We start from the raw sequence: 23,168 nt of genomic DNA, 5'->3' as shown, positions 1-23,168 counted from the left end.
CTATTGTTTTTTTATCATGAAAGACTAAGGACGAATAATTCTAACCATCAAATATTGGATTAATTTAATAAAATCACCCAAAACATTCGATAAAACTAGTAATCTATTGGATAGCTTTGTCAAGTTAATTCAATCTTTGATGGATATATAGTTTACTTCTTTTATAGTTAAATTGTCAACATTGAACTATTTAATGCAATGCATATCTACATTTTTATTATTATTTTTATATCTTCATACGAATAAGTGAATAGCCACCATATTCAGAATGACAAAAACACACAACAAAAATCCATCCACAAATTTTTAATTCTTTTACCCTCTCCATTTCAAGACTATTCTCTACTCTACTCTACACTGATGGCTAAAGAATATCATTTTACAAAATATGAATAGTGATTGCACTATTCTCTTCTCTACTCTACTCTACTCTACTATTACATATTCTGTTCCACGTTCTCAACTTCTCATCTCCAAAGCTATCAACACAAGTCCGAGTAACGTTCAAAGCAAAATTAGACAACTCAAATTGTTTATGATCAGAGAGTGTAATCATTATGAAGTTAGGGTGACACCCCTTTCTTTCATGCAGCCAAGGACTATATACTGTTCACTGTTCACTACTTCACTTGACAAACAAAATAAAAACGGCCAACACCGAAGTTCTAACTTTTACACTATTCTCAACATGACAAAAAGTGCAGCCTTCTCATTAAAGGAAACGAATTTATCCAAAAGCCTAATTGAATCTTGGATCAGTATTCAGTACAGACGGAAAAAATTACATTAAATTGTTTATGGCTAACCGGTCATGCAATTAATTTACAATTTAGGATGAAGACATGGGGACGGTGGTAAAAATCTCAATCCAGCAGAACTCTAAACTTAAAATCCTGAGAGAAATCATCATTTCGTCCTCAAAGCAAGCCCCGTCTCTACCTTCTTAATTTCAAAGATAAGCATCCTCCACATCTTGAGAACAAACATTTCAGCTTCTTCATCTAAAATTATTTGAAGACGTTCTAGCATCTGGGATGCTTTCACATGTTCTTGTGTACTGGAAACAATGTAATCTATCAATGTATTTTCTTCTTCCCCCAAAAACTCTTTGATCTTCTTTGAAATCCACGGTCTCATTCTATCGTGCAACTGATGCTGAAAAATAAGATATTAAGTCAACAATTTGGAGCACAATGAACTTTTCTTTTTTCTTATCGGCTACACAACACAAAGACAAACCACCAAAATATAAATGACAATAAATGCAAGAAATTTTTAAACTCAATCAGCACAAAAATTTCAATCCCAAAAATATTGTCTAGGACTCCTCTATCCATAGTCAATACTCCATAGTACATCCATTGTGCACTCTATCCAGTTATTAATGTTTTGCAATTCTTAAAAAAATGCACAAAATAGACTATGAAGAATAGGTTATGGTGTTCCTTCTAAACGTATTGTGGTAAGTTATTTGTAAAATCATTCTACAGAATCTTCATAACTTTTAAAAGTTTCAACACTTTTCATATGGTGCCCCCAATAACGATGCCAAAAATATACTCTAACAGAAACCAGAATATGTTCAACCTTTCTTCCCACACCAAAACCCGCCCCTACCACCCCTAAAAATAGGGCTTGTACCCATCTTCTATCCAGCACCATATGGGAAAGAGGTAAACAAACATCTTCCAGATATATCAAGAGCAAGTAATCGCACAAGTCCAAATGCATCCACAGTTAAGAATCACATACCTTGTCATACACTGCCCAGTTTATCTCATACGAGAACAGTTCCTCCTTGGTCTTTGGAATCATATCAATTAACTGTTTTGCATCCAAGAGTCTCTTGTTATCCGAGGTCTTTACTTTGTCCAATCCATGATCTCGATCTCTGTCACGGTCAGTTTTCTCCTTGTGGTCATCTCTGTTGTGGGTGCCATCTTCATCACTCCTGTCCCTGTCTCGGTGATTAGACTTCTCACTTGAACGCTTACTTCTATCTCGTTCTCCATCAAGCTTCTCTTCTTTGAGATTAGCACTGGATATACGCTTTGCAAATTCTGCAGCAGCAGCCAAATTTGGAGGTGTTGGCCCAGCGGCAGTAGGTTGAACAGCTTGCAGTTCCTCAGTTGAATAATCAATTGGAACCAAAGGCCTCATTTTTTTGTCCTTGTGTGCATCATCATCCTCCTCCTCGTGGAAAACAGAAGGGACAGTTGTTCTTTTTCCGGACCCAACTAGACCAAATCCCAACTTCTTTGCAGGAGCATTTGCACTTGATCGTGCATCATTTTCTGAGACAGATGCCATGCCTGATTCATCATTCATAGCGTTTAGTGAATTGACATCACCTGCCATGTAAAGCATCCGATTGTTAATACAACGAGAGAGTAAAAGAAATAACAGAGAATAAGGCTTATAAAAATTACCTATATGGCCTTCATGATTATAATCAACTGCATTATTGTGTTCTGTAACAACATTTTTTACTTCATTGGCAGCCTCTTCAGTAGCCATGGCTTTTTCACCACCATTTATAGAATGGTCAGATAACAGTTTCAGTGCATCTCTCTGCTGTTGCCGTTGCTGATCCTCCTCTGCCTTCTTCTTGGCCTCGGCAATTTCTTCCTCTTCTCTTTGTCTGTCAACCAAGTCGTCTTCCTTTTCACGCAATCTCTTCTTTCTCTTCTCCTCTAATACACTTCTACGCCACCGCTTCCTTGAATCGTCGTCCTCATCTTCTTCTTCATATAGTATCTCCTTTCTCCGTTTGCGTTCTCTTTCTTTTTCCTTGTCTTTTTCATACTGGCGCTCTTTCTCTTTCTCCCTTTCTCGATACTCCCACTCTTTCAAACATGATTCATACTGACGCTCAGCATCCTCAATCCTCCTTCTTTGTTCCCTTTCTTTCCTAATACGTTCCCTCTCTGCTTCTCGTTCATATCTTTCAAGCTCCCTGTCCTTTTCCCGTTTTAGTTCCCTATCTCGGTCCCTCTCTCTGCTTCTCCTGTCATGCCTTCTATCAGGGGTCTCAGGCTTATCATGTTCACTAGTTTGTTTGATGTCACTGTTTGCATCTTTTTCAGTTTTATCTTCATTTCCTTCTACAAAAATTGAACAGTAATCTCCTGATAAATTTTTCAGAAGGGAGGGAAAAGCAATAAAAGAAAGAACTGCAGAGGACAATGTATCTCATTGATATAATATGATCTCAACGTATCAAAAGAAATAGATAATGCGACTTTTGTCTACAATAAATCTCACCATTCCTCCCCATAGCCTCATCAGAATCTCCATCTCTTGTTTTAGCTGGTTGTTCTGAAGTTATTGCAGAGCCATCACCAGGCGTCTGTGCAGGCGGTGGAGGCAAAGGTCTTGTTTTCAACCTCTCCTCTATCATGTTCGTAATCTTTTCCAAAGCCTCTCGATCAGCTTCCCTATCATCATCAGTGACAATGCCGAAGGTAGCGAAATCAAGGGATTCCTTGTTATGTGAATCACTATCCTCTTTCTTTGAGTCCTCGGCATCAGATTTCCCACCACCATCAGAAGGTTGTGCACCTTCATCATCTTTTTCAGCACCTGCTACCTGGGTTTCTTTTTTCTTTGAATCTTCAGTTTTTTTCGCAACATACCGCTTCAGATGTTCTTTCGTAGTTTCATTGATGTTCAGCTGTCAACCAAATATAAAAGGATGCATGGCTCAGATATAGAACCAATCAGAAAAAGAAAATGGAGAATAGTAATGCACAAGTTCAGTTTTTTTAGACAACCACAGCTCTTGTCAAAGCAAAAGGATTGCAGGAACAACTGTATAATGACAAATAAAATACCGAGTTAACCCTTTATCATTCATAGTGACAGACAATTTCAAGTAATTTGATAACAAGATTAATGTAAACACAACAGCAAAAGAAAGAAGTGCTATGAAAATGAAGATATACCATTAGCTCTTGCCCATCAATATTTAATTTAGTAAGAAGACGCAAGGCACGAAGAACCCCTTCATCAGTCTCAAACTCACAAAAGCCAAAGCTTTTAGGCGTTCCATTCGATAAATCCTGAGGACGTTTCCAGCTCTTAACTGGTCCACATAACTTCAGAGAAAGAAAACTGTCTTAATAAATGTTGTATACCAAAAAAAAATATAAAAAAAACCTCCACTCCCCAGACACAAGGACAAAATAGTCACAACTTACCTGAAGAATAGAAAGCATGAAATCATTTTCCACAGTAGGTGCAATCTTGCCAACATAAACCGTGATTTGTGGCTTCTCAGCTGGAGTAACACTAGGAGCAACCACAGGTCTGACAACAGGAGGAATAATAGGGCGAACTGGAGGTACCCCTGCAACAGGGGGACGTGATACCGGGAGAACATTAACCGCTCCAGGTACTCGAGGAGGATATACAGGACGAACCATAGTTCCATATGGAGGAGGATAACGAGGCATTCCTGTACAGATATACAAAAACATCTATGCAAATATATTAGAAAGGGTCATAAATGGATGTGCATTATAACCTAATCAATACAACACTAAGGATATATGTGGAAAAATGCGACAAGAACAATGGAATGCTGTTACCACACATCAAAAGCATAATAGAGATGGCAGCACAGCCAACAATCACCAGCTGAAATGACAACCTGAAGAAAACATTAAGAAATACTATCGAGTTTGAAATTTACGGTTATGTAGAAAGCACTTACCTTTTCTAGATCACTTGTAATATAGTGGGCTTCTCAAACTATCCCATCAACCAAAGCACATGTGTGACATGAGACTATCCTCGTCTCATGTACGCTTGGTTTAAATAAGAAGAAATTCTAGTTGAATTCTAAGTTTTTCTTTTAACTCGCAGCATTAAAAATGGGAAATGAAAGTGCAATAGAGGAAAGATAGAGAATTGAAAAGATTGCAATACCTTAGCACACAAGGCCAACGTGCATTCAGTTGCAAACATGGTCGACTTCTGGAATTCATAAAACCATTGAAGGGAAAGTACTCTTACAACTAGCACAAAGTAGCCTACTAAAATGAGCATGACACAACCATATATTATTTACATCGACAGAAGAACAAATATTATTTTCCCATTGTGAGTATCACTCTTTGTAAACTTTCATTTCCAATTTTAGTAAAAGACAAAGCAAGAAACCTGGCAAACACGTGCATACCAAATTTAAACGAGTTGTACTGTTGTAGATGTAGGTCTGTAAGCAATATGAAGCCTCCCAACCTTTCTCACCGAATTCAATCAAGAGAGTCAAGACACTGTAGGAGAAAACATCCTGTCATCGATACCCCTTTCTCGACCAACAACAACTTTTCTTAATCCCTCCCCAATTCATCTGAAACAAACTCCTCCCACACTACGAAATCCTGAATTATTATAAGATGTACCAGTAAAAAAAAAAAGGTTTTCTTTTCCTTGTCTTTTGCTGAAACAGTCAACAGCCTCCTTACATTTCAAAGTGCTAGTAAAGTACTACTAACTATCAATCTTAACGCAAGCAAAAACATATCACATTGACATCAACGATTCGGAACAAGCACTAAATGCACAAACACGCATAATCACAAAATATCAACAACAAAAATAATAATAATTGAGCAATTAACAATAATAAACAGTTGAACTATGGAAGCAACAAAACCCACCAGCGGGAGGTACAGCCGTTTGAGGAGCACCCGGGATAGCGGCGTAACCGTTTGGCATCGCGTAGGGCGGTCTCAGGGTTGGGATGGCGGGCTGGCCGGGAGGAACCTGATACGACATCATTGGCTGCATGTGCGGCACAGACACCGGAACCGCAACGCCACCGGCAGCAGAGGCGACGCCGGGAGCCATTGCAGCCGCAGAGCTAACACCAGGAGGTGGAATCGACGGATTCTGGTAGGCAAGGCTCGGCGGAGCGGCGCCTCCGGATGGATTTGGCAACGGGGAGAAGTGCGGTGCCTGAGGAGGCAGCGGCCGGAAGGAGGGGGCGGCGGGAGGCGCGAAGGGAGGTCCAGCGGAGACCTGAGGAGGCACGTAGGAGAAGGTGGGATGGTGCTGCTGCAACGGCGGCGCGGGCGGTTGCGCGGAGAGCAGAGTGGGATTGGGATTAGGGTTTGCGGGAGCTGGAGATTGAGATAGGGATGTGGAAGGTGGAGCTGGATCAGGTTGTGATTCAGTGTGCTGGGGTTTGGGTTCTAGGGTTACGGCGGGAGAGGAGGCGGGATCCGCCATGGAAAAGAGAAGAAGAAGAATAAGATTAAGATTGTAAGGGTTGGTTACGTGAATTGTGTTTGGAATTCAGTTATTATTGGTTTTCAATGTTAGTGGTGGTGAAATTGCTGTGTGCCGTGCCGTGCCCTAGGTAGAGGTTCAGTTAAAAGCTGTCGAGGGTTATATTGGGAGCGAATTTGTGATCTGCTGCTTCGCGGCGTTCACAAATCACAATGACGAGGTTTCGCTCAGGAGTGCTTCATGCTTTTATTGCTGATCAACGAGCGAGGGAATAAGAATGCTTTGGTGGGTGCTCCCCTAGTTGATTCACTCTCTTTTAAATTACTTCTTAAGTAATTTTTTTTTTTTGTGACTACTTTTAAAGTAATATGGTATACTATTATTAGGGATTTTTATTTTTATAAATTAAATAAATGTAATAATTACTAAAATAAATAATTTAAAAAATATTTACAGAAAAAAATATCTCTCTTATCTCATTTATATTGTAAACGAGATAATTTTGCACTATAAACAAGATAAGACAGATGTATGCGACAGATATTTATCTCGTTTATAATGTAAATAAATATCAATAATCCAAACTTTAGCATGCAATTAGTACATAAAAAGGCTTGGTAGAAGAGATTAAATGGATATATTTGATTAATTTTAGTTCTTTTTAAACGATAGGGATTAACATGTTTATTTGGAAATCATTAAACTGTTCACTATTAATACGATTACCTCTTTTCTAACTATCCATAAAATTTATATGTACTCCCGTACAACCAAAAAAAACGAAAAAAAGTAAGTGAATATAGAAGAAACAAATATATTAATAATGTGCTGGAAATATATTTGTAACTATTCATTATTAATAGTGGGTAACATATTTGCTCTCTTCCATATTTACTCACTCCTTCTAGTTTTTTGTACGAGAGTACATATAAATTTTATTGTACATACAAATTTAAAATATAATTTAAATAAAAAAGATTTCATATTATATATTAATAGAGTAGTGACATGCATTAAATGAGTCATTAAATAAATCACGTGTATTTAAATTATTTTTAAAATTTTTAAACCGTGGGTAGTTAGAAAAGAGGTAACCGTATCAACAATGAACAGTTTAATAGTTTCCAAATATGTTAATCCCTAATTCCCTGTCATTTAAAAGGACTAAAATTGATCAAACATATAATTTTAATCTTTTTTACTAACTTTTTTATATACTAATTGCATGTCAAAAGTTTAGATTATTAATATTTTTTTATTATTTTCAATTTTTTTAAAATACATATATCTCGTTTACACTGTAAACGAGACACGTATCGCATATATCTGTATTATTTCATTTACACGATAAACGAAATATATGTAAAATTATCTCGAGATAAAAAAAATATTTATTTTAGTAAATATTTTTAAAATTATTTATTTTGATAATTATTATATTTATTTAATTTATAAAAATAAAAAACTCCTGTTATTAGATGATTGGAATTAAAATGTTTGTAAGATATTATAAATATATAAAATAAAAATATAAATATATCCTATAACATTTTTATAAGATTTGTTTGGGTGGGTTTTTTTTCGAATTATTTTTTTAAAAGATTTATAATAAAGTAAAAATAATTTAATGTTTAAATATTTTAATTTATTAATTATGTTTAAATATAATAATATAAAAATATTTTTTATTTATTATGTAAAAATATTTTTTTATAGTTTCTCAAAAAAAAATTATTTTTACTATTAAAAATTATTAAACATAGCTAAAAATAATTTTATTCAATTTTTTTTACACCCAATTAAATACATAAAACAAATATTTTTAGTAGTAAAATTCTGACGTTTCTTGCATCAAGTTAATTCTCAACAATTCTTCCGTCTTAGTCAATCAACATCATTTTATGCATTTCACATAATGTATAAGTATGAAATTTCAAGTTTTAAATTTTGAATTCGAAATTAAAAAAAAAATCATTTCTTTTATTTTTTCTTTTTCTTCTCTTTTTCAGATTTTGTTCTTTTTTTTATCATTTTTGCTTCCTCTTCTTCTATATTTTTTTCAATTCACTGATTCTATTTTTTTATTCTTGTTCCTAATTTAAGTTAGAGGTGCAGATTATAGAATTTATATACACACAAAAAATAGAGAATTTATTGTACAATGTCAGTATATCTCATAGTTCTAATATTCTAAAAAGTCATCGCAGTAGAAAAAATGCCAATGATGATAATAGGGTGTTACAGCGATAAATGAGGTGGTGACAATGATATGGCGATGGTGGTCGTGGAATTTATAGTGATTATCGATGTTGAAGTAATGGATATAGAAGAGAAAAATTATGGAAGATAGTAGATCGCTGAAAAGTATTGAATAGCGAACACAGAAAATACATGTATAATGAGACTATAAAAATAGAAAACACAACATCAATGACTAAAATAAAGCAGTGGGATCTAAGCGGTAGCCGGAACATATTTATATGGTTTTTTTTTATTTTAGTTAATTAATTAGATAAATTATATAAATAATTATTATTTGTTTAATACGCAAATTTTTGTATTCAAATTGTTAATTAATTAGATAAATTATATAAATAATTATTATTTGTTTAATACGCAAATTTTTGTATTCAAATTTTAAACTTTGAATTGAAAATTAATTTGAAAAAAATTCATTTGTATATGTTTGTTTTCCATTCTGTGCTTTTACATTTATTTGTCTATCATTTTTTAAATATTAACTCTATTTATGAATTTTCATTTATATTGATTGTAGGTTCTGATAGAATACTTTACATCTTTATAATTCAAGTTTAAATTTTTTCAGAAGACATGTTAACATATAAAGATAATCATAATTTCATAAAGATTATTGTTGAATTTAAATAGAGTCATTGTATTAACAATAGAGATTATTGTTAGGTTTGAATTCTGTAATTTTTCTTTTTTCGTGTTCTTTTTATTCATTATTCTCTACTATATCAACTTTTTTGATAAAAATAAAATAAAATCCTACATCAGTTTTGCAAATTAGAATCATGTAGGACCGTCAAAATGGGTTAAATTCATCGGACCAGTCCGTTTACGGTTTATCCATTTAAATGGATGGACTTTGTCTCTAAAATTAAACACGTTTAAATTTTGGGTTAAACGGGCTAAATCCAATTAAGCCGAAAAAAATTACGGGTTAAACGGGCTAATTCGCAGACTAAACGGGTGGCCCGTTTATTTTTTTATATTTTTTTAATCAAAAATAGTTGCATCTTTAGCCGATATTTCTCCCGATTCGACCCGAAAATCCAACCCATCAACTAAAAAATATTATTTTTTTAAAAGATTTTTGACCTAAAAATGGTATTTTTTGTCAAAATATTTTTCAAAAAATTAAAATAAAAGAATAAATGGGTTGCCCCGTTTAACCCATCGGGCTGACCATAAACGATCTGAACTAAAAAATTATGGCACGCAAATGAAGCGGGATTAAACGGTCCAACCCATTTAACCCACAAACTTAACGGACTGAGTCTAAATAGACCGGACTAATTGGTGCGGTATTTTACAACCCACACTACTAATCGGCAAGTGCACCGGGTCGTACCAAGTAATATCTTACGTGAGTAAGGGTCGATCCCACGAGAATTGATAGATTAAGCAACAATAGCGTTTGATAGGATTAGTTAGACAAGCAGAAAATAGTGTTAAGAGTTCAAAGAGCATTAAAAAGTAATTTGAGAATTTCAGAAAGGTAGATAAATAAGTTGAGAATAAAATATTGAGAAAGTAGTTAAGGTTTCAGAGTTATCTATTTTCCGGATTAACTTTTATTATTAATTAATTTAATCATGCAAGATTTAATTTCATGACAAATTATATGTGACTAGACCCTAATTCCTTAGACCTTCCTAATCTCCTCTAAAATTCATTAACTGCCAATTCCTTGGTCAATTAATTCCAATTAGAGGGTAATGATCAATTTCTAGTTTATATGCCAAAAGAATCCTAATTATCCAAAAATAAGGGGATTATATGTCACGTATCCCATTAAATACAAACAATTAGAAATTCAATATAATATGTTTTCCAGCTGTTGTTCAAGTAAAGAGCTTTTCCATGTTTTACAAGAACTCAATTAGAACATGGGTCATACTTCCGTTCCACCCATATTCATAAAATAAATAGCGAAAACAATTATTGAAATATAAATCTAAACATGGATTAAATTAGAAAGATCAAACGAATAAATCCATACAAATAGACAGAGCTCCTAACCTTAACAATGAAGGATTAGTTGCTCATGGTTCAGAGAGGAAAAATAAGGGTTCTGGTATCAATATGTTGTGTCTAAATGTACAGAGTTCCTATTTATAACTAATCCTAATAAATTTAAAATATAATTATCTAAAATTAATATCTTTTCCTAAAAATCAGATTTGAATTTAAATTCGAATTAATCGACAAGTCTTCCGCTGATGGGTGGGGATCACTTGATTTGTCCATTCTGCAGCTTCTAATCTGTGTTTTCTGGGTTGGAAACTGGTTCAAAAAGGCGGCCCAAAATCCACGTCAGCGATTTCTGTAATTTCTGTAGATCGCGCACGTCATGCGTATGCGTCGCTGGTCTTCTTCGCAAGTAACGCAGATGCGTCAGTCACGCGAACGCGTCGCTGAGCAAATCTTCAAATCACGCGTACGCGTCGCCATGGATACTTTTAGATCACGCGCACGCGTGTGCGTCGCTCCTCGCAGCCATCTCCTTTGATTCTTGTGTTGCAGAAACTTCATCAAATTCTGCCGAATGCTACCTAAAATAAACAGTATTGCACAAAACTCAAAATAGCATCCATAGTGGCTAAAATATAGTTAATTCTTAATTAAACTCAACAATTTAAGTACAAATTCACTAGGAAAAGATAGATAAGATGCTCACGCATCACTAATTAGTTTGACAGTCCTAGAATCATGTTAGTTTATTACAAAAATAGTGATATGACCAAACACTTATTTTTTCATTTAATGACAATTGAATGACTACCAGAAATTAATTTATTAATGGAGTTATAAATGGTGATATGCAATATTATTGGTGCAAGGCGTGTAATCCCCAAATGTGGATTTGCGATACACAGTAACCTGAAAAATGCAGGTTACGTTTTTTATGATACATAAAAAGTAAAAGCTGCAGCAGCTGCAAAACGCAGCTTGCGTTTGTCAGGGAGGGCCATGTTGTGGATGAAACGTGTCCCAGCTCCCTGCAACTTGCTGTGTTGACCGTCTTGGAAAGTCCCCAAACACAGGTTGTGATTGTCAGCACCGTGTATACATGCGCGATACATGTTCGTCGAGGGTGCTGAGAGGACCTTTAAATTGAAAAACGCAGGTGAAAGAGGAAAGAGTTTAACAAAACGTAAGGGTGAGTGGGTTCCATTGAGAGAGTGTGCGCTGAAGGAGGAAAATGGTTTGAAGAAAGTGTGAGAAGAAGAAGAAGAAGAATAGAAGGTTTAGGGTTTTATTTTATAATAAAAAATGGTTCGTGATCCTACGTTATCTGAAGAACACATTATTTGTGCAACTGCCACTAGAAGTGTACCTTTATATTTCTCGTATAGGTGTGTGCCATCAACCTGCACCAATGGCTTGTGGTGTCTGAATGCTATAATACACGGATAAAAGCTCCAAAAAACACGATGGAGAACTCTTACACCTTGAACCTCCTCACTCTTACGGTAAACGGGGAGCGTTTTGATTTGAACACGAGACCTTGGCATCTTCGCAATCATTGCTTTCAACCATACTGGCAGAATCTGGTAAGAAACTTTCCGATCACCAAAAATCTTTGCCATAGATTTCTACTTTGCCAACCAAGCCTTGCGGTAACGTATAGTGTAGTTGAACATAGATTGAACTTCTGCAATAATAGACTTCACCTTGATCGATGGGTGTGCTTCAACCAACGACCTAATAGCATTTGCAATTGTGTCTGAGTCCAACTTGGCATGGTCTTATGAAATAGTGCTTATTGTGCATGTGTGTTTGCCATTGTAACTCTTGATCTCTCAACAAACTTTCTTTCGATTCAAGCTAGCTTGAATAAGCCAATCGCATCCTGCACCATAACCCTTACATTTCGCATAGAATGTCTGCGACTCAGACTCATACACAGTGTAATCAACTCCTCTAGAGATAGTATAGCTTTTGATTGCAGATATCACCGACTCTTTAGAACCAAATTTCATTCCGACATTAAACTCACCATCTTTCACCGCAACGTTGCCCTCACCTACAACATGCGCACCACCATCAGTCAGAGAAGACAAATAAAATACACACTAGTGGTAACTTGAATTAATAATCATAACATACCCATATTCGCTTACTCAGAAAATTCTGGGGCATGCATGACTTTGAGATCCAAAGTCCGCATAAAAGACGGAACGCCAAAGGGGTGCTGACTTACAATCGTTTGCACCTCATTTTGTACCGCCGGATTGCCTACCAAGTCTCCATCATCGTTTTCGTCATCGACTTCATAGTTGGCTTCGAACTCTTCTTTACTGTCGTTGTTAGCTTCTTCCCAATCTATATTCTCGAGGTCATCGACAGTGACCTCCTTGCCAACCGCGTCCAGTCTCGACTGTTGTTCAAACTCAACGTACAACTCTATCATCGGCACGTGAAATCAGAATTGTTGATAAATATAGAACATCTGCTGCATACTTGCATCGTCATTGATGGGCATTATTTGAAACTGTATCAGCATACCAAATACTTGTACAGGATTTCTGTATAAAATGTTGCTCACCCTTTTCGAAATATGACTTTATATGTTATCACAAAGACCATTTACAACTCTATAAAACTCATGTAAAAACAGACATTCACATAACTCTATACAATTGCAAATTTGCAATACTTTCCATAACTTCTACCTCACATAACCCAACTTCTTTGACACAACTAACTGCAAAAAAATTCACTACTATGACGTATCTGCAAGAAAGATGATTAGGAGGAGTAGAAGTGGAGTGAAGAACTTTAAATGAGTCCCGCTTCATATTTATAGGCAACACTCTTGCTTAAAATATTTTTTCATTCACAAAATGCAACTTGCGTTTTATGCTTTTAAAAATTTTTTCTGACACTTTAAAAATTCTCAAAAAGAAAAAATGCAGGTTGTGTTTGTTTAATTTCATGAACAAAAAAAATTATAAATAGGTAAAACGCATATTACATTTTATGTTAACATCATAGTAGTAAAATTTTTTTCTATTTATCAATTTCATTGCATTATACTAATTTTTTTTTATATAAAAAAAATTAGCAAATGACTACCCTGCACTTCAATTTTGCAAAGGACATGATAAGAAAAATTTGGTAATTATTTTTAGGTACTTTGATTTTGGTAATAAATATTTAATTTATTCTTTGTTTTTGTTTTTTCGTAAAATAGTAAATGGATGCTTCTCACAGAAAATAAATATTTTATTTTTTTTATCGTAACATTCCTTATTCTTAATTTAGAATTTCATCATCAATTTAGATTCAAAGAAATGACTGAGTGCAGAAAATATTTATTGAAACCATTAAATCTAATTTCAGAGAGATTTATTTTAATTTTTAATATATTTTGTAGCCATTTTTAATGTTTTTGTATTTTGCATCGGATGTTGGAATCATTAATCCCGATCTCCCTTTCACTGTGTCTTTAATTATCATTGCTTTTCTAGTTGACACTATAACATTATTTTTGTTTACCTTAGCCTTCTGAAATTTATATTGAGCCCCAAAAATTTATAAAATCCTAACCTATATTTTGTGTATTGGAGATTAAGGTTTTACAATTTGGATGTCAATATAGATTTCAATTGATTAAGGTTCACAAATTATGTTATAATATCAAAGAGATGTCTAATCATATGTCACACCACTTTTTTTTTTTGGGAATTTACGACTTTTTGAATGGAAAACAAAATAGGTTAAGATTGGGTAAACGGTAAGCAAACATCGAATACGGGTCGAGCTATAAATGGACTAAGGAGTCAAACATACGTGTTAAGAATTTTGCTGAGTAACTAACTAGGAGTCCAACAAATTTATGCCAACTCTTAATTGGCTGGATCCAAAAACTCAAATTACCAAAAAATTATCTACCCAATTATCTAGCTTTTACTCTAATTACCCTGATCAATTCAAAAAATCACCGTTTCTCCTAATGCCTAGTTTTCCACCATTATGTTTCACTTCTCTAGTTCCATACCATTGGCGAGCTTCTTCTACAGGCGACGATTTCCACATCTCTTTCCCTAGTCATCTTCTCTCCCACAACTAACATTAATCAGCGCCGTCCAGTGCTTCAGCGAAGAAAATGCTGTCGTTGCGCGCGAGGAAGCCATCCACGTCAACCGTGACGGCACTTGCTGCTGCCTCTGCTTTGGATCCTTATCAAAGATGCCGCCACGGATTCGTCTTCTCCGACGGGTCGGTCGATGCTCCACCTCCTTCAGCATTCATCTCGTGGGCGTGAAATCTATTGCTGTCGCTAGGACGCGGACTCATGTTCTCCATTTTCGTCGCATGTTGCTGCTCTACTGCCACCTAATTCGTATCTAGTGTGTCTTTCTAATACGTCGGATGTGTCCTCTGGGTATGTTTTGCTATGCGTGTATCTTTTAATGGAAGTGTCTTTTTATGCATGTGTCTTCTAATGGAGATGTCCTTGGAAATACAGAGTTTTGGTTCGCGGCTTTGGGATGTGGCCGAACTTGCGGGATGAAGGTGCGTGCGATCTCGATGACAATTCCATTGCGTGCAAACTATCGTTGCTGGCTAATGACGGCGTCAATGGCATTATGGAGAGCATCGAGTGCTTCTTTCGAATGCATTATAGTGGCCATTAGGCGCGGCTTCTAGTCAGTAAAACGGTCGGGAATGTGGGTGGAGTGGACGTTGGTGTTCAGTGCAACAATCCAGGCTGACTAAGGTTTTGGGGGGGTTTCGATTTGGGGTAGGTGTGTAGGTTGGTTTCTCCAAATTCATGTTATGTGAATATGGAGTTGCTGTTTTAGGTTACTCTTATTTTTCAAATTTGTGATTAATGTTGACCATTACTATATTATTTTTATGAGAAAGTATAGGGAGCCAATGAAATATTTGTACAATGTGTACAATGGAGATTTAGGGAGTATTAGAGATATAACCATTAGTGTTACTCTTTTCCATTAGATGAAGTTTTTGGGATGAGTGGTATCATGACATGGTATTAGAGCTTTAGATCCGAAAGGTCAATAGTTCAATCCTTGGTGAACCCCAAAATCAGTTTAAACTTTTGGGATGAGTGGTTTCATGACCTGGGATGTTTATTATCCATAGTACTCAGATGGTGTGTTCATTTTGTAACTCAATAGTCCATTGTACACATTGTACACTTAGACCATTGGCTCCCTAGTAGTACTGAGTCCCACTAGGGAGACAATGAAATATGTATACAATGCCTACAATGGGCTCTTTATTAGGCCCAATTGAAATTAAAGGAGAAAATTAACCCTAATCCTATTATGGCTGTTTACCTTAACACACCACTAGATTTCTGCTATTTCCACTTTTTCCCCAAATCCCAAATCCCTTTTGTTTCGTCGTTTCTCCTCCCCCCACCAAAATCCTACCAATTCGTTACAGAGACCCGTGACGGTGCTAGAACCCTGAGCCCCACAACCTGCAACCAAGGAAGGTCACAGGTGAATGCAAGTGACTTATTCGTTGCCCTCAAGCACGGCGCCGTCGCTGAACATCCGGCCTTCGCTGCAATTGAGCCGCTAGGCGAGACGCCACCGACCAGAACTGCCGCCAGGGAGATCTCACAGTCGAACCAAGCATCTTCAGAGTACTCCGCGAATGGGCCCTGTTGTCTCTGAGCAGCAGAGCAGCCGACCTTGAAGAAATAGCCGCCTGCTAGTCAACGGTTCACCGGAAATACAACGAACATCATGACCAGAAGAATCCTAACCATCTAAGCTAAGTGGGTGAGGTTGTTCATTTTTTTTATTGGTAATCACGGTTGCATGTTTGATTATAGATAGATTTTGTTGATGAAATGCGTGATTAACCATGGTGAAATAGCAGTAGAAGCCATTTTTGTAGCTAGTTTAGGTTGTTACCGTTCATGATTATTTTATTTTAGCGCGGGAAATGTCAAAAAAGTTTGGGATCGTGTTTATATGAGTTAAATTTAAAAATTTTTTTGTCTGTTCCTGTGTGGACCATGTGCATGCAACGTGACGTATACTGGCTGACCATCGTTGAAAATTGGTTGATATTTATTGGATGGTTACTTTAGTAGGATATTGGATGGTCAGTTTTGCAAATTTTCTCAAGTCTGAACAATTTCTAATTCCTGCTATGTTGCTCTTGCCACTGCAGCCAAAGAATTACCTGAACTTGTTGTTATAGGTTTGTAATAAATTTAAAATAATTTTCATCTCAGGCTTGGACCGTTAGGATTTTTAAACCCAGACGGCAAAATTGCATTATGAGGCTCTAACAAGGTAATCTGCTGTATGGATATAAGGAAAGGGTTGATGGACTTGAGGTGCATCCTTGTGTCATGTTGTTTTGTGTAAACTAAATTTGGCTATGTTTTTATTTATTGTGCTTAAGTCATGCTTCCAGCTACACGAGCAGGATAACTTCACAATATAAGCTTATTATTTATTTTTTTGGTGTGTGCCACAGGAAGCATTAAAGCAATCTTACTATCCCAGGTTCAAGGTTTCTACAAGACAGGCGTCCTTAATTGCTAGGAGGTGAAACCCCTTGCTTTAGTGTTTCTTAGATATTAATTTTCACGACATTTATATTGCTTTATACGACATTTTATACGTCCTTAAGATGTTCAAAGGGGTTATGAACTGAACTTGAATGATAATTTTTGGTTTAGTTTTGTTAGTATTTTCATGCATCCTTCTTTATATTTGTGAAACATGCTGTGATGTGCTCGTAGTTTTTAATTCTTTTGGATGGTCGCTCTAATAGGGTATTGGATGGTTGGTGTACTTGATAGACATTGGCCATATTTATATGGTTCATTACTTAAATTTGTGGTTGGACAGTTGGATTTTGTATTTGCTCTTATGTCTTCATGAATTGGTTTTTTATGTTAATTATATATGGTTACAAAAGGGAAATTTTGAGGTTTGAACTTTATATCTCTCCAATAACATAGCAGATATAAGAAAAACGCTATAGTCTTTGAGGTCAATATTTTCTTATCTGCCTCGATATATCAGTATGATATTGTCGTGCCATATAGCTCCAATAATTAAGGTGACATCAATTGGAATAATAATATGCTATAATTTACGTTATTTGGCTGCAGGTTACTTGCCTCCTTTGCAAGAGTTAACGACTTAGATTGCAAGGGGGCTATTGCGTGAGTAAATTATCACGGTGCTCGAACAAACCAATCTCTAAACCGGCCCAAGACAAACTCAGATGGTAAAAAGGTATCCCATTGATTACATGAATAAATGAACATATATGGGTATTTTTTATGATGTTCTGCTGATCCATATTTGTTTTGTTCTACAGAAACTAGTCGAGACGCGTTGCTCACTTGCTACATTAACAACTTATTTACCCACTTGGAATGACATAATGAGCAAGCTAAGTTGACCGGAATTGAGGCTATTGGATTTGATTTCCTGTGCAAGGTGCCACAATGGCATGTGAAGCAGAGCATCATGCTCCAACTAGCTAGGGCTTATGACGTGGAGACAAACACTCTCAGGGTCGACGCCGGGGACATTTGCATTACTGCAGAACTTATCGACAATGTATTCGGCATACCTTCTCGAGGTTAGTGTAAATTATGTAAGATGTAAAGCTTTTTGCTGTATGGTAATGCTTTTTCCGATGTTGATACGTATTGATTGTGGTAAACTGTTTCGTTTCGGGCAGGGGACCCAATCCCCGAATTGCAGAAAAAAATGAATCGCATTTGGCAATTAAGAAAGAATTTCAGAAGAAAACTACAACCCAACTGCGGGACTTTGTCTTTGCTTGTCCGATGGAGACCGAGCAACAGAGGATGACCTTTAGAAGATACTTTATCATGGTTGTGTTGAAGATGTTTCTTAACCCCACAAGTCAGCAGACTATTTCTCCATGGTAATTCCCTCCGATATTGGATGTCTCGAACCCAAGAAGGTTTCATTGGCCGTATCACATATTAAAGTGACTGCGAGATGCGATAAGGAAATTCCAAGACGAGAACCGGGAAACATGCGGCGGGTGCATGTTCGTGTTGCTGGTAATGGCAATAAATTACTTAAATTTAAAACCCATGTACGACTGTAGGTGTACTTCTTAAAATTTAAGTTATTTCTGTATAGGTTTTGTACTTTCAGCGCTTAAAGCATGGTCTGTTGCATGGATGTTAAGTACCCGAGCCTTGGATTGTTGAATGGACAACTAATGAACTTGATAAGAAGGCCGGCTATGTTATGTTTAATCTCTAATAATGCATTTTTTATAATCTAGTTGAACAAAAATGCAAATTGGCGGTTCATGTTGATTGTTTTCATCTCTTTGTTGCCCAATGTCGAACACACAGGATTGCATAGTCAACGATGCAAGAAAAAAGAGAAAACAAAAGAAACATTTTTCGAGTAAAGCAGTTAATGAGAAAAGAATGTGTAAAAGGCCCCGCAAGGACCCTGACCAATCACCGTCTACCAAAGGGAAGACTACACATCATCCAAGCTATAAGGAGGCGTAAAAGGTGATTTGCTTTCCTTATGTTAGCTCGCGAGCTCATTTAATTGGATCCTTACTTATTTGATAGGATGGTTGATCCTTATCATAGAATTTGCCATTACAAAATTGTAAAGTTAATTCATTATGTGACTGCATGGCTTGTTTTGATATATGGTGTTTATTAATGAACGTGTGGGAGAGCTGACTCCAATTACCATGAACGATATTTACATGATTTTATGTTGAAGGCTTGTTTGATAACATTAGTTGTGCCTTATTTTTATTAAGGTTTTATTTGAGTCAAGTTTGTTAAGTAAATAGATGGATTTAAGATGCTCTAATTAGGTTCTTATCTGAACTGGATAGATAACGTATGATATCTTTATTTGGATGGCTTTTTATGTATGAAAGAATTGCTTTATGGGGTTGCCAAGTTGATTGATTATGTGAAAATAGATTTCATTGATGATTGGTGTGGTTGTAATTGAGGATGTTCGCATGTAGTAGGATTTTGGGTGTTCACTATAGTAAGGCTTTAGATGGTTGGTTGTGATGATAGATTGCGACTTTGTTCTGTTTGCCTTGCGCCATAAGGTTCACATTAGTTTTTTCCATCTATTTGTTGTCCCATGTTGAACACACAGGGTTGCCTAGTCAACAATGCAATGAAAGAGAAAAAACAGAAGGAACAGTCCTCAAGTAAAGCAGTTAACGAGAAAGGAGGGTGTAAAAGGCCTCGCAAGGAAACTGACAAATCTCCGTCTACCCAAGCCAAGACTACATCTCAGCAAAGTTATAAGGAAGCGGATAAGGTGATTTATTTTCTTCATGATATTTCATGCGCTAATTTGAATTGGATGTTCACTTTCGTTGGGTTTTGGTTGTTCACTTTAGTAGGGTTTCGGATGGTTGTTTTTTATGATAGATAGAGTTTTTCCTGTTGGATCGTTACTCGAGTATATGATTAGATGGTTGTTTTTATTCATAGATCTTCGATTTGTATAATTGGAAGGTAACTTTATTATGGAATCGAATGTTCGGTTTTGATAGATGATGTTTGGGAATGAAAATTGGGAGAGTTGTTTGCAATGGTTGGTTTTGATTCTTAATTTGGATTGTCTTTGTTATGTAGACAAATGCATTTAAGATGCTAAAAGGGGTTTATGCTTTGAACTTGATTGTTGATTTGTGATTCATTTTTGTTAGTATTTTCATGCATCCTTCTTAATCTTTGTATATTCCTTCATTGGCTGGTGTGCAACATGTTGTGATGTGCATGTAGTTCTTAACTCTTTTGGTTAATTAGAATTACTTGCGTTATTATCACGTGTGTTTATTTTTTCATTCAAATGATAGTATCTATGATGAAGAGTTTCAGTATTTTTGATGCAAATGACGATATGGATGAATTTACACCACAGGAATCCAAGATTGGTACGATGAAAAAGTTGCCTGTCAGCAGAAGCCGATCTAGATGCGGCAACAAAAAAGCAATTCCAAGAGAAAATTTACCAGGAAGCAATGCTGCACCATTGGTAGTCCCAGATTCTGATGATGATGACGACGTGTCGCTTACTAGAAGGATACGGTTATTCCAACATCAGCCTCCGCCACATGATGTAAAACAAGCAGATCCCGTGGTCAAGGGCAATCTTAGTAGTCCTCAAGAAGAAAACACTGACCTTAAAAGTAGATCTCCACACACACCGCCAGCAGCACTTGTACAGCTCAGTAACTATGATTTTGACCGGTTAGTGGTTTTTGGATTACCTTGCTCTATGTTTATCTTCTTTATTTTTCATACACATGCCATGTGATTACCCATCTAAATAGGCATAACTTGTTATTTTAGCTAACTTCATGTCACATTTGTTTGCAGCGAATTTGACATCTCGATCGTTCAGTGTCTTGAATTTGAGCAAGTACTCAATAATGTTGAATTGGGGCGTGAAACAAATGCCATCATCATACAGCCCCTGCAAACGGTGTTGCCAAACAAATCAAGCTACCATACACCGAGTCCAGGGAGACCGAGCTTTTCACTCGGTTTAACTCAGTTTGAAAAGACTCCAACCCCCTCCCCGATACATTCAATTCATCCAACCCTAAGAAATATAAAGTTGGGGGAGACTAAGGAGGAACAAATAAGAACATGGATAGTTAGCTCGTCCTTGGACGAAGATCAAGATTTAGCTAAGTATGAAGGGCGGGACTACATGGTATTACAAAGGAAGGACTTCTGGACCTTGAAACCCCGCAGTTGGGTCAATAGCTGCGTAAGTATATAAACTTAATCATGCGCTTTTATTCACTATCTTTATATCGGGGTTTAGCTTACACTAGCTAAATAAATTGTGTAGGTAATTCAATGGATGTGCTACTCTTTAAACGACACCGAGTCATCTATATTCAAGCGAGATTTCTATTGCGTGTGTCCAAGCATATTGGTAATTACATTCTTCTCATTACAATTTGGAAAAGATTTTGTTGGGATTCTTACTATGTGTGTGGGTTTGCAGGAATCAGTGACACGAAATGATAGTCTTGCTTCATTTATTGACGATGTGAAACCAATTTATGCTGGTCTTAGTCCAAGCTTTGGTAAGGATACTAGGTTCTTTGACAAGGTAGTAGCAGCAAAGAGAAACTGGGTGAGTTGCTATTTTGTTTTGAACTGTTTATATCCTCCTTGAACCCGATATTAGTTTATGCGGGTTGTTTATTATTTTACCACGATTTGTATACGTGACCTAACCCGGGCTTTTGATTCAACTAATAAATACATGGTTAAATCTGGAACGGGGGGTCACTGTGACCAATTTTTCTTATGGGTGTTTTTATTTGCATATTTTGGTATTGGATTTTCCCATGTTATTACGTTGATTGACTTTACCATACTATGCTGTTGGAAATAGGTTGTCATATAATTCGAGGATGTTTGGTTATTGAATGCTCGAGGGAGATGAATAGGTTTTTTGGGGTTTTCTTTTTGTTTACTCACGAGACAAACTCATTCATATGTACTGTTTGCTGCAGTGGTTATTTTTTTATTGTTGGAGGGGCCATTGGTGGGTATATGCATTTGAGGTGAATGCGAAGTGCATAGTTATACTTGATAGTTTGCATTCTTCACCAGAAGATGACAAACGAGATAAACTCGATGTATATGTGGTAAGATACTATACTTCTTTTATTTAATATACAACTATATTATCTAATTCGCTAGCATATTGTTCCACTATGTTCGTTCCATGGTTTTCAGGGGAAACTGTGTGAGGATATGGCAAGCACTGCTATTCCTGCATTCGTTCGGACTCCGTACGGCCCAGCTCATTCCTACGCTAGGGTTCCAAAGCAACCAAACAAGTGAGATAAAATTATAACCCAAATTTGAGACTTCTTTAGATTTGTTTCAATAATTGGGCGTAGCATGTTAAAAGTTTTTGTCATCCTAATTGCAAAAGTAATTTATTTTCCTGTAGCTTTGACTGTGGCATGTGCGTTATTAAGTTAATGGAAAGTTGGACAGAAGATCGTGAACTTTACGAATGGAACAAGGTTTGTTAAATAAACATTTTCGCACTTCTCATTATTCGTGATGTAAAAATATCATTATAACGATTCTTAACACTAAATCGCCTGATAAATCTACTCATAGGATTCACTCAGATCATACAGGATGGAGTTGATGCTAGACATAATTTGTGGCCCACACAATGCATTGGTTCACCAGCTTATTTCATTATTGAATGATAAGGTTAAACCTGTTTGGCGCAATGCACCACGGAACAAGAAGAAGGAAGTTAGTTCACTATACACTACACCTAGCACACGGTCATTGATTGAACGCGCGGAAGGATTATCGAAGGGGGCAATGCGCAAAGGGAGGAAGAAGTTGCTTACTTAGGATTAGTTACAATGAATTGAACTACCAGATTATAATTAGTTTACTTACTGCTGACATTCTTAGGGATTTGTTTATGTCACATTAGAAAGACTTGATTCCAGGACGTATTTTGTTTTTCTACAATACAATGATTTATTGGTTATGTTACCTTAAAATTATCTATATTTTTTTATAGGTTAGAATCCCGGATTTATCAAAGTTGTTTGGTAAAGTTGCCATATTTGTGCATATTGAAATAGGTGACCAATAACCATCCACCAATATAGCTAAACTGAAT

General features: G+C 36.2%; 1 protein-coding gene across 10 annotated transcripts; it reads right to left on the bottom strand.

Moving 5' to 3' along the window:
- Positions 1 to 689: 689 nt before the first annotated feature.
- On the bottom strand, positions 690 to 6,525 carry LOC112791804 (RNA-binding motif protein 25). 10 transcript variants are annotated; one of them, XM_025834780.3, is made up of 9 exons: positions 5,667 to 6,524; positions 5,183 to 5,387; positions 4,930 to 4,977; positions 4,200 to 4,456; positions 3,945 to 4,097; positions 3,265 to 3,673; positions 2,430 to 3,104; positions 1,753 to 2,351; positions 690 to 1,155 (listed from the first exon to the last, which is right to left on the bottom strand). In XM_025834780.3, exons 4-9 carry the CDS (start codon positions 4,452 to 4,454, stop codon positions 907 to 909), a joined length of 2,340 nt encoding a protein of 779 aa, XP_025690565.1. In that variant the 5' UTR covers positions 4,455 to 4,456; positions 4,930 to 4,977; positions 5,183 to 5,387; positions 5,667 to 6,524; the 3' UTR covers positions 690 to 906. The 10 variants fall into 10 exon arrangements, with proteins under 10 accessions (XP_025690565.1, XP_072068823.1, XP_072068822.1 ...); XM_072212722.1 differs by having other exon boundaries at positions 5,183 to 5,279; positions 5,667 to 6,455; XM_072212721.1 differs by having other exon boundaries at positions 4,200 to 4,651; positions 5,667 to 6,453.
- Between the last annotated feature and the right edge of the window lie 16,643 nt (positions 6,526 to 23,168).

This window comes from Arachis hypogaea, chromosome 13, assembly GCF_003086295.3.
Source record: "Arachis hypogaea cultivar Tifrunner chromosome 13, arahy.Tifrunner.gnm2.J5K5, whole genome shotgun sequence".
Lineage (NCBI taxonomy): Eukaryota > Viridiplantae > Streptophyta > Magnoliopsida > Fabales > Fabaceae > Arachis > Arachis hypogaea.
This window is presented reverse-complemented; position numbering and strand designations above follow the sequence as displayed.

Coding starts and splice junctions, on each gene's coding strand:
- LOC112791804 (XM_025834774.3), bottom strand. CDS start 6,237: ATGGCGGATCCCGCCTCCTCTCCCGCCGTAACCCTAGAACCCAAACCC. Junction 3,674..3,944: donor TTGATGGGCAAGAGCTAATG/GTATATCTTCAT, acceptor TTTGGTTGACAG/CTGAACATCAATGAAACTAC. Junction 3,105..3,264: donor TGAGGCTATGGGGAGGAATG/GTGAGATTTATT, acceptor CAATTTTTGTAG/AAGGAAATGAAGATAAAACT.